The 15,000-nt window shown below is 47.8% G+C and overlaps 1 protein-coding gene across 1 annotated transcript in view; it reads right to left on the reverse strand.

The window, feature by feature from the left end:
• galnt11 (UDP-N-acetyl-alpha-D-galactosamine:polypeptide N-acetylgalactosaminyltransferase 11 (GalNAc-T11)) overlaps positions 1-15,000 on the reverse strand; it is a 42,268-nt gene that overhangs the window by 17,865 nt on the left and 9,403 nt on the right. The window contains exons 3-6 of the mRNA XM_080854719.1: positions 14,016-14,139; positions 12,566-12,732; positions 6,507-6,632; positions 5,635-5,875 (exon numbers count right to left, since the gene is read on the reverse strand). Of these exons, the coding sequence (XP_080710845.1) occupies positions 5,635-5,875; positions 6,507-6,632; positions 12,566-12,732; positions 14,016-14,139 (658 nt within the window). The remainder of the gene's footprint in view (positions 1-5,634; positions 5,876-6,506; positions 6,633-12,565; positions 12,733-14,015; positions 14,140-15,000) is intronic.

Raw genomic sequence — 15,000 nt, forward strand, 5'->3', positions numbered from 1 at the left:
AGTTCGCCTGAGTCGGATTTTCAAACCAGAAACGACATGTAATGGTATCCTACAGAAAGAAAGTTAGTGTCATAACGTTATAAAGACACATTCCGTCGCTTGAGCTTACAAAGCATTAAAATAAACATCAAATAATGACACTATATGAGTATAGTAGGCTATGCAGAAGAAGGTTCTAAACGTTTATCAAAAAAGTAACTTCGGAGAACTAAAGCCTATGCGTTAACATGGCTGGGTTGTGTGGTGCTACACTCACACGGACTTATCATTTGAATGATCTGTCTTAAAACTCAGCGAAAGTAACTTCTGTTGTTATCTATTTGGTTAAATATAGCATTAATAGTGTAACCAAGCGTTGGCACTTAGAGCTTAATATCACAAGAATGCTACAGGTGTTGAAGAGAAACGTTTCGTTTAGGATACTTTGTACTGAAAAGACGTGAATCAGTCACAGCGTGAGCTGGAATACTATTTTCAAGTACGGAAACCCCGAAGGGATAAAATACATTAACTCTTCACCATACTGGTCTGATACAATAGTTGTTAAGTTATCTCTCTTGCGCAGGTATAACTTGGCGTACAAGTATAAGCGGAACGTCAGTGTAATAAGTATTCAATATTATTCAATGTGCACCGGCTATCTTCATCCGTCTCTATACAGCATTCAACATTCAACTAAAATTAACGACACACCATACACGCAGGTATGATAAACCGTAACACATGTAATATAATAGCAATGCTATTACAGTAACACATATAAGAGCGTCATTCATAATGACAGTTTAACAATAGTAATACAACGTATGTGGTGTTTATCTCCTTAATGGTAAAGCTATGGTGTAAACACTGGAAATGCCTCCTTGTCCGTGCGAATTAGAATGAGTGAAGTAATCGTAATATTAACTTTCCGAATGAAATAAAAACCCTTGACATCGTCGGAAAATTCTTAAAACAAAGAAAATTACTAGACGGTTCACCACGTTAAAATGAGATTCTTAAATGTGTAACTTTTGTTTATCCGTAGAGGCAGCGCATGATAAAAAAGCATTGTCTGACCTCACAAGTAGCCTAAACCACAGTGGCTGGAGTGGCATTTTACTGCAATGAGCCTACATGATTATTTTTCCGAGAAACGAGCAGTGTATGTTGTTACAATTACGAGTAATTGTTAGCATATTTTTATGGAACAAAGTATTCGTCCTGTGTGTATGTTTACATACATAACGGGGACATTGACTGAGCCCATACTGTTTGTTAGAGTGACTGGCTGTTTGATAGCCTAGTCAAAATACACCATTGAATATTACAGCATAAGGCTGTGTAGTTGTTGGTTTGTCTTAAGTGAGATGGAAATAATTCAATGTTGGCTACTATAGACGAGTATGCGGGAATAAGAGAATGTGCGTAATTTGGAAATTACGTGTTGCGGTTTGTTGCATGTTACATGCTTTTTCAGCTTTTATGATAAATGCTAAATGGTTTTGGGTTCTAATCTGCCTTGTTTATTTCATGTATTCAGCTAATGCAATGTTTCTGACCGGTTTCGGTTGTCTAGTTGTCTCGTCTTGTTCATGAGTTGATCATGAGGATCAGGATCATGAAGATCAATGGCATTGAGATGAAATCGCGTTTTTCATTCTCTCTGTGATTTTTAGGGGTGATTGAATAGTAAAAGATCATTGCACTTGATTAAGAAAACTATGACTGACGATTAAGAAAGCTATGACTGACTGTGGTTATTTTCAGCTAACTCAGAGGTATAGGCTAATAAACGCACCCACACGGGGGGATTCACACTTAGCTCAGAGATTCTAGCTTGTCAATGGACTTGATTGATGACCGTCTAGCTTGTCTGATAGTTACATTGACCAGGGCGTGTCTGTTATAAAAAAAGTCAGGAATTGATTGTACGGACAGCCAATATGATTTTGCTGCTGTGGGATATTTTTTATGTTCAGATGAACATGGATTATTTCATCTGTATGAAAGTCTCACTTAGGGAAGGAGTAAACTTAGCCATAGACATGATTCACTGATGTTAAAGTCAGCAATCGAGTTACGACGTAGGCGCATTCCAAGAGAATCCCTGATGGGAGGGAGTCTCCGGGGGTCTCGCAGCAGGAACCACGGGGAGACACACACACACACACACACACCACAATTTACAGGCCTTAAAATGGCTTTCAGAACATTCATACAATGAGACTCAGCTAATCTATGGAACATTTCCTTATTGTAGCTTATTGATTACAATAATGAACCTCCAGATTTCTACATCATGTCTCTGGTCTTATGATTGAAAGAAGAGGTGTAGTGAGATCCTATTCTTCACAACACTGCTTCACACATTTTCTGTTAGATATAAAAAGTTACTACAAGATCTACTTGAAGCAATGTAATTGCCTTACAAGCGAGATCTTTATGGACAGTGATTTTGATTCATGGGCGGGGCCATGGATCAATAGGGGGAATATGTAGATAAAGGTATACATAAACAATATGTATACATGGATTAATAAACTATACAAAAATTTTTTTTTTAGTCTTTTAGTCAGCAATGTGAAATTATAATGTCTGAAAATGGATTACACTTTGTGAATGAGATGCTGGACAGAGTGGGACAACAATTCAAAATTGACTTGAAAAGGCATTGTTCATGCCACACCCAGATTGCTGGATTTGTGGAAGGATCGAATGGTACGGTTAAATCTAAACTTCAAAAGACTATGGCAGAAACAGGTAGACAATGGCCTGATTGTTTAGATTTAGTATCTTTAAGCATGCACATTACCCCTACTCAAGGCCAATTGTTGTCACCTTTTGAAATGCTGTATGGTAGACCATACAGAATACCAGATCTCACACCAACTGTAAAAGCCAACCCAGATGACATTTCCACACTAGCAGATTATATGAAAAGAACTTTACTGACTAGGAAATGTACAAAGACCACATACTGTTCGAGTTTTTCTGTGTCTCCGCAGGAACAAGGCAAGGTGAAGGTGGGAGACTGGGTGTTCATCAAAGTCATCAAAACAAAAGACTTTGTCCGACGACAGAGGGGAGTGACCATACCAAATGCTACTGGCCACACGAACAGCCGTCAACTTTCCACCTGTATTCATCTGTATTGATCTGTATTGATCTGTATTGATCTGTATTGATCTGTCACACTGTAAACTTTGTTTATTTGTTTAGGATGCACCACTTACGTTGAGTGGCGTTTAGTGGCTCCCTGAGGGGGTTGAGATATTTAGATCTTTTCCGTCTGAACGTCACCCAGCTGGGGAGGTAGCGCCCCAGTTGGAAACTCTGCTCATCATAGAAGCTTGGTGTATCTGTGTTTATTATTTTATTGTGTTAATTGGGTTTATTGTTTTTCTGTATAAATCATATCACTCCCTTATAACAATGTTTAAGTTGTTGCTACTAGTGATTACCTCAGGGGTAATGTTAGGTTTCTGGTCCTCTACAAATTTGATTGAGAGAATCCATAAGAAGTTGATTTCATATGGGGAACATGAGGCCATGAGGAACGTTACTCATCTGTACTCTACTAATTCATGGTATAGATATGCATCGTTGCAAGCAAACAGACGTAACAAGACAAACTGTTATGTATGTAGTTTAATGCCAACTTCCTTCTCTCCTCACCATAGACTTGAGGCTAGACCACTTTCAGAACAAGCCACTATCTGTGTTGGAGAGAGGTGTGGCCCAGATAGCTGGGGCTACAATACTCCATCTTATGACACAAATGGTACCCAGGTACAGGATGCGTGTAACACCACCCACCCCCTAGTAGAGCTAAATACTACATCTTTGCTGTCACCTTATGTGATAGTCCATTCTGTATTGCCATTATGTTTTGCAAATAATGGAACAACTCTCTGAGACGGCGACAGTGTAACAAAACTGTAATTCCTACTAAGAATACTGAGTCCACAAGCACCACTTCCTCATCCAACGTCAGAAAATGGGTATATATTGTGCCATGTCCATGCATGGGGAAACTTTTCCTTATGTTGGGGTTGGAATGAAAAGCACTGCCCCTCTGACAGGGGTACCCGTACGCTGGGATAGGTAATGAGGGTGTGTTATTAGATGGTACAGTCATCTCCCTTCACATTGGGGAGGCGTTTGCGCCCCCGCTCAGGTCATGGACCATATTTATGTTGGTAGTGCTACCTTACAGCCAGAGTTATCTCTAAGAAGAGATTTTCTGTTAAGGATCACGACAGCGTGTGGAGGACTGACGTGCCTTATAAAAATAAAAAGATTTGGACTAAGAGTATCAAAGTAATTTTGTCTCTGATTCCGTCTCTAGGATTAGGTAGAGTCATCTTAATAACGGACAGACTTAACTATAGGTTATGATTATTTGTTAATGTCACCTTAGTCAGCGTGGAAGGCCTTTGGCTGATGGGGTTGTAAAATAGATTACTGCTAGATTTACTTAGTGCCGCTAGTGGAAGGGTTTGTGTTATGCTGAATGATACCTGGATATCTGATGACGTCCATCTGTTTCTGAAGCCTTACAGCAAATGAGGGCTGATTGTGATGCTATAAAACGTGATAAGGTGGTGGATGTTCCGTGGGTTAATCCGTTTGCTTGGCTCACTTCTGGTACAGGGTTGCAAATTGTGTTGAAAGGTCTGTTAACTATTGTTGCAATCTTTATACTTTCTTGTATTTCTACATGTATTAAAGTTCTCATTTCTAGCCTAGTACGTGATTCTATGCAGAATGTAATGTTGTCACAGGAATTGATGCCCTGCTGTCTCTTCAAGAATCTGATTCTTTAGTGTAATGATGCCTGTGCAGAAAACGTACCCACAAGATGTACGAGGTTGATGATTATATACTGGTTTATAGTTAAATGATAAACAGGAGGGAAATGTGAAGGAATTATTCAATTCTATATAGGAATTTATCATTTATGGTTAACTATTAGTATTCTCATTTAGTTATAGGCATTTCTGTATTTCTTTGTCTGTGTTCCAGTGGAGACAAAAAGTCTGCTTGTCTTGTACGGGTTGGTATGAGAAAGGGGCCCGGATAACTTGCGTGTCAAAGAATGTTTAAGTAACTTGGTTTATGAGGGGCTGGGTATCTTACATGTCAGCAGACTGTTTACGTTAATTTGAAATATGGTATAGAGCAAGACTGTTTCTAACTTCAAAGGAATTGGGGAGTGTTTTCATGTTAAACTTGAATATGTGAATATTTGAATATGTGAATATTAATTTCAATAAAGAGCAGACATTTTGTAGGAGAGGTTAGTGCCTGGCATGAAGACAATCATGCAGGTCACTCCTCTGGGGCCCAGAGTAAATGTCTGTATTTTAACAATATTCTCGGGTGTGTGTCTCAATTCTGAGGTAAAGAATACAGTCCTAGGTTAAGGGTTATTTCCTTGACACACACACACACACACACACACACACACACACACACACACACACACACACACACACACACACACACACACACACACACACACACACACACACACACACACACACACACACAGTGGTCAACTTCAAGCTGTGACCTACTTTTAAAGCAGAGGGAGTTTGCTTGCTAGCGCTGACGCTAATGCTAACCCCACCCCGCAGCCATGGGCCTCACCTGAAGGGGGCGTCGGGGCCGCTGAGCTCGGCGGCGGGCACGGGGTCCCACTTGAAGTGCAGCCCCCAGTTGAAGCCCCCGCGGACGATGGGCGAGGGGCTGTAGACCAGGGTGTCGGCGCTGATGATGTCGATGACGGGGCACACCACCGTGTGGCGGTTCTCCTTGATGGGGGCGAGCAGCGGCTGGAGCCAGGCCTCGTTCACCTCGCAGTGGCTGTCCAGGAACACCAGCACCTCACCTGGGGCGGCGAGGACAGCAAGGAGGGCAAGGGTGTGAAGGGTTATTTGGACTACACCTGACAAAGATTTGCTTGTGAGAGGTGGACTGTTGGCCTTGAGAGGTTGATTTTTGTGTGTGTGTGTGTGTGTGTGTGTGTGTGTGTGTTGCCACTAACTCAGCTGAAGTGCATTACACACTAAGACACTAAGGTGTGTATGGTATGATGCAGCTCACCCACCTGTGGCATGTTAGGCACTGAACGAACAGGTGTGTGTCTGTCTAGGTTGCTCACTGGCCTGTACAATGTGGCCTGTTAGGCCCTGAAGGATTAGGGGTGTGTGTGTGTGAGTGGGTTGGTGTGTGTGTGTGTGTGTGTGTGTGTGTGTGTGTGTGTGTGAGTGTGTGAGTGTGGGTGTGTGTGTGTATGGGGGGGGTTGTGGGGGGGGTTGTCTGTCTGCATTGGTGCTCAGTGTCCTGTAGAATGCTTGGGAGTAACGGATCAGGTGTTTGCGTGTGCGTGTGCGTGTGCGTGTGCGTGTGCGCGTGTGCGTGTGCGTGTGCGCGTGTGCGTGTGCGTGTGCGCGCGTGCGTGTGTGTGTGCATGTGCGTGTGTGTGTGTGTGTGTGTGTGTGTGTTCGCAGCTCACTCACCTGTGGCATGGGAGGCTCCGATCATCCTGCCCCTGATGAGGCCCTCTCTCTTCTCATTCCTCACCAGCTTCACTCTCCCCTTCAGGTGCTGCAGCAGGTACGAGTCTAGATCCTCCTTCAGGTCAGCTACACACACACACACACACACACACACACACACACACACCACAGAGACATACACACACACACACCGCACACACCACACACACACACACTCACACACACACATACACACACACACACACACACACACAGAGAGACACACAGACACTCCGGTTATCATCATAAACTGAAACTAAAACTTAAAAGACAAAACGAATGGTTTTAGGATGAATGGAGACATTTTCATGAAATAATTTACCCAAAGAGTCCATTCATAAAACTAAAACTTAAGTACACTTAAAATGATTGCTATAAAAAAAAGTACAAATAAAATAAGAAAAGACAAAAAATAATTGACCGTGAACCCATTCATGGTTGTCACACTCCCAAAAATCTGTGTAGTCACAGCAGACAACCTTGAGATGGCGCTAGCCTATAGCATGGCATGACGCTAACTAATGGACGTCGACCTTATTATGAAGTGAAGAAGTCAGATATGTCCGGGAGGAAACGTGTGGTTCCTCTATGGGACTATTTGGAATGTAATAGTGAAAGCAGCACAAGAGAATGCAGCAAATTGTATCGATGTTAAGCTGGAACTCAAGCTGGCCCAATACAATGATGCAGCATGGAACTGATTGTGATCTGTGCACCATCCTGAGAGAGATAGTAGACATGTAGGCTACCCAAAACATCCACAATACAAGAGCAATCCGAGATTTCTGACCTCCAGCAAGGAGGTACACAAATTCGGATCCAGAATCGAGTCATCCTGAAATTTTAATGGGGATGTCCCAGGACCAAGATCCACCTTCCAATTTCAGAAAGATCCGCCCAGTATTTTCTGAGAAATCTTGTCCACAGACAGACAAACGGACAAATAAATTAACGGACCCGATCGCATAACCTCCTTGCAGGAGGTAATAATGACAGTTATACTGACAACGTCTGTCTTGACTGGCTTTGGCGGAAAGGTCATTCAGCTGCTGGAGACATTTAAAGACATGCCTGAGGAACACACACACACACACCCACACACACACACACACACACACACACACACACACACACACACACGCCTGAGGAACAGTATGACAGGGACATTGGCTCTAATGAGTATTCATACAGAAGTTCAAATCGATACGCAGACAGTTGAGAGAATGTGACACAACAGGGAGCAGGAGAGTCAATCTTCCATTCTAAGGAAGGAGTTTCATTCTTTTAACAAGTGCAAGTAAAAGGTACTGATGGAGCACATACTGAGTTAGTGACCATGAAACAGATTAGCTTTAGAAGGCCTATTTATCCGATCAATGTTTATTCTTTCTTATTTTAAATGAGTTTAAAATCCGTGGACACTAGACCTCCATCACAGGGTTCAGTGCTAGCAATTTATCTAGCAGGCATCTAAAATAGAAAGAAAACATACAATACCTAAAACCTACGACTGATTTTAACTCAAAACTGTGTTTAAATAAGAGCCAAATCAGGTTTTGGCTGGAGCAGTCCATTCAACTACCATAAAGAAGGCTAAGTTAAATAATAAGTTAATGTTCCAATCAATTGATTTCTTTTCAAACATGGCTCGATTCACAGTGCAGTCTTTGTCACACTGTCCCATGCTCCAGGCACTCTGATTCAGTCCTGCTAATGTCAATAGATGGTTTCTCTACGTTTACCGACAATTAGCTGCTGCTGTTGTCCATGGCTCACTCTATATTGCACAATTTCCTTGGCATATTCAATTTAATCTTCGATGATAAGCGGGTCATTTTTTCATGCCACGCTAATCCTTGACAATTGCCTCTACCACCCCAGCGCTTCTACCACCCCAGTGCCCCAGTGCCTCTACCACCCCAGTGCCCCAGTGCCTCTACCACCCCAGTGCCCCAGTGCCTCTACCACCCCAGTGCCTCTACCACCCCAGTGCCTCTACCACCCCAGTGCCTCAGTGCCTCTACCACCCCAGTGCCTCTACCACCCCAGTGCCTCAGTGCCTCTACCACCCCAGTGCCTCAGTGCCTCTACCACCCCAGTGCCTCTACCACCCCAGTGCCTCTACCACCCCAGTGCCTCTACCACCCCAGTGCCTCTACCACCCCAGTGCCTCAGTGCCTCTACCACCCCAGTGCCTCTACCACCCCAGTGCCTCAGTGCCTCTACCACCCCAGTGCCTCTACCACCCCAGTGCCTCAGTGCCTCTACCACCCCAGTGCCTCTACCACCCCAGTGCCTCAGTGCCTCTACCACCCCAGTGCCTCTACCACCCCAGTGCCTCAGTGCCTCTACCACCCCAGTGCCTCTACCACCCCAGCGCCTCTACCACCCCAGTGCCTCAGTGCCTCTACCACCCCAGTGCCTCTACCACCCCAGTGCCTCAGTGCCTCTACCACCCCAGTGCCCCAGTGCCTCTACCACCCCAGTGCCTCTACCACACCAGCGCTTCTACCACCCCAGTGCCTCAGTGCCTCTACCACCCCAGCGCCTCTACCACCCCAGTGCCTCAGTGCCTCTACCACCCCAGCGCTTCTACCACCTCAGTGCCTCTACCACCCCAGTGCCTCAGTGCCTCTACCACCCCAGTGCCTCTACCACCCCAGTGCCTCAGTGCCTCTACCACCCCAGCGCCTCAGTGCCTCTACCACCCCAGCGCTTCTACCACCCCAGTGCCTCAGTGCCTCTACCACCCCAGTGCCTCTACCACCCCAGTGCCCCAGTGCCTCTACCACCCCAGTGCCTCTACCACCCCAGCGCTTCTACCACCCCAGTGCCCCAGTGCCTCTACCACCCCAGCGCCTCAGTGCCTCTACCACCCCAGTGCCCCAGTGCCTCTACCACCCCAGTGCCTCAGTGCCTCTACCACCCCAGTGCCTCTACCACCCCAGTGCCTCAGTGCCTCTACCACCCCAGTGCCTCTACCACCCCAGTGCCTCAGTGCCTCTACCACCCCAGTGCCTCTACCACCCCAGCGCCTCTACCACCTCAGTGCCTCTACCACCCCAGTGCCTCTACCACCCCAGTGCCTCTACCACCCCAGTGCCTCTACCACCCCAGTGCCTCAGTGCCTCTACCACCCCAGTGCCTCTACCACCCCAGTGCCTCAGTGCCTCTACCACCCCAGTGCCTCAGTGCCTCTACCACCCCAGTGCCTCAGTGCCTCTACCACCCCAGCGCCTCAGTGCCTCTACCACCCCAGTGCCTCAGTGCCTCTACCACCCCAGCGCCTCAGTGCCTCTACCACCCCAGTGCCTCAGTGCCTCTACCACCCCAGTGCCTCAGTGCCTCTACCACCCCAGTGCCTCAGTGCCTCTACCACCCCAGTGCCTCTACCACCCCAGTGCCTCAGTGCCTCTACCACCCCAGTGCCTCAGTGCCTCTACCACCCCAGCGCCTCTACCACCCCAGTGCCTCAGTGCCTCTACCACCCCAGTGCCTCTACCACCCCAGTGCCTCAGTGCCTCTACCACCCCAGTGCCTCTACCACACCAGCGCTTCTACCACCCCAGTGCCTCAGTGCCTCTACCACCCCAGTGCCTCTACCACCCCAGCGCCTCAGTGCCTCTACCACCCCAGCGCCTCTACCACCCCAGTGCCTCAGTGCCTCTACCACCCCAGCGCTTCTACCACCTCAGTGCCTCTACCACCCCAGTGCCTCAGTGCCTCTACCACCCCAGTGCCTCTACCACCCCAGTGCCTCAGTGCCTCTACCACCCCAGCGCCTCAGTGCCTCTACCACCCCAGCGCTTCTACCACCCCAGTGCCTCTACCACCCCAGTGCCTCTACCACCCCAGTGCCCCAGTGCCTCTACCACCCCAGTGCCTCTACCACCCCAGCGCTTCTACCACCCCAGTGCCCCAGTGCCTCTACCACCCCAGCGCCTCAATGCCTCTACCACCCCAGTGCCCCAGTGCCTCTACCACCCCAGCGCTTCTACCACCCCAGTGCCCCAGTGCCTCTACCACCCCAGTGCCTCTACCACCCCAGTGCCTCTACCACCCCAGTGCCTCTACCACCCCAGCGCTTCTACCACCCCAGTGCCCCAGTGCCTCTACCACCCCAGTGCCTCTACCACCCCAGCGCTTCTACCACCCCAGTGCCTCAGTGCCTCTACCACCCCAGCGCTTCTACCACCTCAGTGCCTCTACCACCCCAGTGCCTCAGTGCCTCTACCACCCCAGTGCCTCTACCACCCCAGCGCCTCAGTGCCTCTACCACCCCAGTGCCCCAGTGCCTCTACCACCCCAGTGCCCCTACCACCCCAGTGCCCCAGTGCCTCTACCACCCCAGCGCCTCAGTGCCTCTACCACCCCAGCGCCTCAGTGCCTCTACCACCCCAGTGCCCCAGTGCCTCTACCACCCCAGTGCCTCAGTGCCTCTACCACCCCAGTGCCTCAGTGCCTCTTCCACACCAGTGCCTCCATTAAATACACAACTAATGTCAGGGAGTTCATGCAGCGCCGCGCCGCGCCAATTAGGGCCGAGTGCGATCCTGCTGGTTGGGCTCTATTTACATGGCCTGGATTTCTAGCTGGCCACGTAGAACTGAACAGCAACGTTTCAAAAGCTCCAACTACAAAGACACACCACTGCATAATAAACAAGGGCTGTTTCCAGGGGGGGTGAAGTGAAGTGTGTTTGTGTAGTGCATCATGACTATGTCATCTCCACTTCTAAAGTCACTATGGTCTGTCCATGACCATGTTTCTGCTGCATGCACGCACGCATGCATGCATGCAACCATACATGCTGTTCTCCCACTGCAGCTGCCTTCATCTTCCTCCTTCTGGAGCCCCACTGATCTGCAGGACCCTTCATCTTTCTAGAGCTGGACAAAAGGGACTGGCTCTTAATCTTTCTAGAGCTGGACAAAAGGGACTGTCTCTTACTCATTCTAGAGCTGGACAAAAGGGACTGGCTCTTAATCTTTCTAGAGCTGGACAAAAGGGACTGGCTCTTAATCTTTCTAGAGCTGGACAAAAGGGACTGGCTCTTAATCTTTCTAGAGCTGGACAAAAGGGACTGGCTCTTACTCTTTCTAGAGCTGGACAAACGGGACTGGCTCTTCCTCTGTAGCCGAGGCCTGAGGGAGATTAGATCAACTCTGGCTTGGCGCTATCCCAGGCCCGCCGCTGCCAAAGTGCAGTCTGACAGGACGCTTCTGAGCCCTACGCTTTCCCAATAGTTGAAATGACACCAGCATCGACTGCACTAACTAACTTAGACCAAGTAGGTCACACACACACACACACACACACACACACACACACACACACACACACACACACACACACACACACACACACACACAGAAGCCCGCCGGCCCCGTGGATTCAACGAGAGTGACAGTCAGATAGCTGGTGTTCATTGTTTGGTCTCTGTCTCTCTCTGTCTGTCTCTCTCTGTCTGTGTCTCTCTCTCCGTCTCTCTCTCTCAATTTTCTCATGTCAAAAGGTTTCATCATCTAGGTTTGCCACATATTGTTCTAGTGTTCTCTTCCCTCTGAATGTCTGGTTCCTCATTTCTCTCCCCCTCCCCTCCCCCTCCTACTTCCATTGTTTTGTGAATTGGTTTCTCATGGTTTTCCCCCTCGCTCATTCTCACTCCCACCCTCTCCATTTGATTGCAATGTATTCGCTCATGCTCTCTCATTTTCTTTCCAATTCTTGATTGTCTCGATTTCTATCTCACTCTCGTTCTCCCTCCTCTCACTCGCCTCGTCCCTCTCCCACCACTCATTCTTGCCCTCCGTCTTGTGGGGTTGGGGAGTCTGTGAGAGTGTGTGTGTGTATGTGCGTGTGTGCGTGTGTGCGTGTGTGCGTGTGTGCGTGTAAGTGTGTGCGTGTGCGCGTGTGCCTGTGCCTGCGCTTGCGTGCGTGGGTGTTTGTGTGTGTGTGTGTGTGTGTGTCTGTGTGTCTGTGTGTGTCTGTGTGTGTGTGTGTGTGTGTGTGTGACTTGCCGAGCTCGCTGTTGTCATCCACCAGGATGATCTCGTGCAGGAGGTAGGCGGGCGTGCGGTCCATGACACTGTGCACGGTGCGCAGCAGGGCCGACAGCGCCTCGTTGAAGAAGCAGATGACCACGCTGGCCGCCGGCAGGGCGATGGGGTAGGGGTGCTCTTTACATCTGGGGGCGGACACAGAAGGACATGACAAAATAGCCTTGTCGTGCTTGCTGTGTTTTTATGCACACTGATTTTGAAGACAAATAGGAAAGGATAGTCTTTTTGCTTGCGATATAAAATCTACTGATGAGACCAAAGTCTGTGAGAGCCAACAGTTTACTAGGCCTCCACATGCAAGCACGTGTAAACATCTATGGTGCAAACACACAAAATACCATTCCAATAGCTCTCTAAACGATGAGGCAACCTGTTTTTACAGAGTGCTAAAACTTGTACTTTAGCCATTCAAGTCACTCTTTGACCCTGTCAACCTACTAAGAGCCCTAATTCAACAAACACCCACTCATCCAGGAAGGTCCCGTGGTCCGCTTGAATCATCCGACCCCTGTAATGATTGCCAGGCCCTCACAGGACCTCCCAGGCCCACAGCCCAACGGCTACAGTTCCAACACAAGCATTCTGACCTGAGCTCAGATCAATACCCATCAGCGCTCCGTGTTAAGAGGACAACTGATATTGACGTGTTCCATGGGGCAGACAGAGATGCACACCTGTTTGGGCTGACCTCTAGGGAAGCCACCATTTTTGTTGGGGATCAAGTTACATAACTTAACAATGCTAGCTAGATAGCACAGCTGTCTGCTGGGATTCAAAACACATCTCCTGTCATGTCCAATGACAGCATATCTACCAGAGCCTGCAGGACCACCCACAGAGAAGCACGTGTGTGCACTATGGTATAGAACCATCTCTGCTTGCACGGGGGAGAATTTAACTTTGGCTTCACAATGCATCACAGTCAAAACTGAAACACACTGTGGCTTGAAGCTCAGAAGCCTTGAAGTGTGTGACGGTCACGGTTCAGTGGAGCCTTCACTTCCAGCCTCAGAAGTGCCAGTCACCCTGACCTCCCCCAGGACTGTTCAAAGGAGACGTTCTGAGCCGTGCCTACAGGTGCCACAGTTACAGTGACATTATGTCTTGTAAGGTCTCGGGAATTCTAAGCATATTTAATCATGTCCCTTATTCACAGTTTACACTTGGTTCATTGATTTAAATGACTACAATTAACATGGTTGCCTTGTGCATAGGTGTCGGATTGAGGGTGTAATTGGAGCGCTCTGGAATTCCATCATAAAGCTAAAATATATACGATCCTTACTCCTCTTCAGAGAGGCAGCTGATCAGTTAATGAGTAGTGTTGGAAAGACTCACCGACACACAGACACACACACACACACAGACACACACAGACACACACAGACACACACACACACACACTGACTTGTCATTCCTGGTGTCGGGCAGGTCTCTGTGGTAACCTAGGCGATTGCTGATGAGCACATTGAAGGCGTGCTTGTGGTAGCCCATGTCCCGGACTTCCTGATCCTGCTCATTAAAGATCATACCTGTGGGGGGGAAGTGACATCAAAATCAGGTAAAGTGTCAGAGAAACAGCTTCCTGAAACCTTAGTACAAAATAAATTGTGAACCATTGTCTGGTTCTAGCCTTTCCATTCCTTCACATGGGCACTGAACACTGCAGGCTGTGAGTGCTAGGCTAATGAGTGGACTGAGCTTGTCCATCTTTGCAAAGCAGTTTTTAAATCTCTTAAATCTAAAATCCGGGGGTGGATAAAGTGTTGCTATGGAAACAGAGCAGTCCTCTTGAAAGCCATGAGTGTGGCTTCAATTGACCCTGGTTGTAAGAGGCAGGCACAGGCACAGACACACACACAACATCTGAACCACTCGCACAAATGTGTAACTAAATACTAAATACTAAAACGCCAAATACTAAAAACGCCACCAAATATTGCCTCCTTTCTAAGTTTTCCTCCTTTCTTTACCTCTCCATCTAAGGGTTTCCTTGCTCTGAAATTCGTGTCTCTTCTCACAGCTAAAATTTCGAATCACTCAAACCTTAGTCTGTTGTGGAATCACTAAGCCACAATCTCGTCTATGCTGAGTGAGTGAGCGGGGATAATTCTGGACAGATCGCTGGCATTTATACAAAGGCATCATGGGAGGTGTCGCAGGCAATCACTCCTCTCTTTCGCTCGGTTTTTAATGAGCGACCATGGGAGCTAAACCAACACTCTACGTCTCCGCCCTGATCTATAATGGAGACTGCGCTTGTCAACACGTCAAGGCCCATTCCAGAGTCTGTGAGTGCAGACGCAGAGCTGGGAGAATTCATTATTTCTAATGCGCAGAGAGCTCCCACTCTTGACAGCCATGAAGTCCATTGGGGACTGACTGCTATATAG

The sequence above is a fragment of the Sprattus sprattus genome (genome assembly GCF_963457725.1).
Source record: "Sprattus sprattus genome assembly, chromosome: 17".
NCBI lineage: Eukaryota > Metazoa > Chordata > Actinopteri > Clupeiformes > Clupeidae > Sprattus > Sprattus sprattus.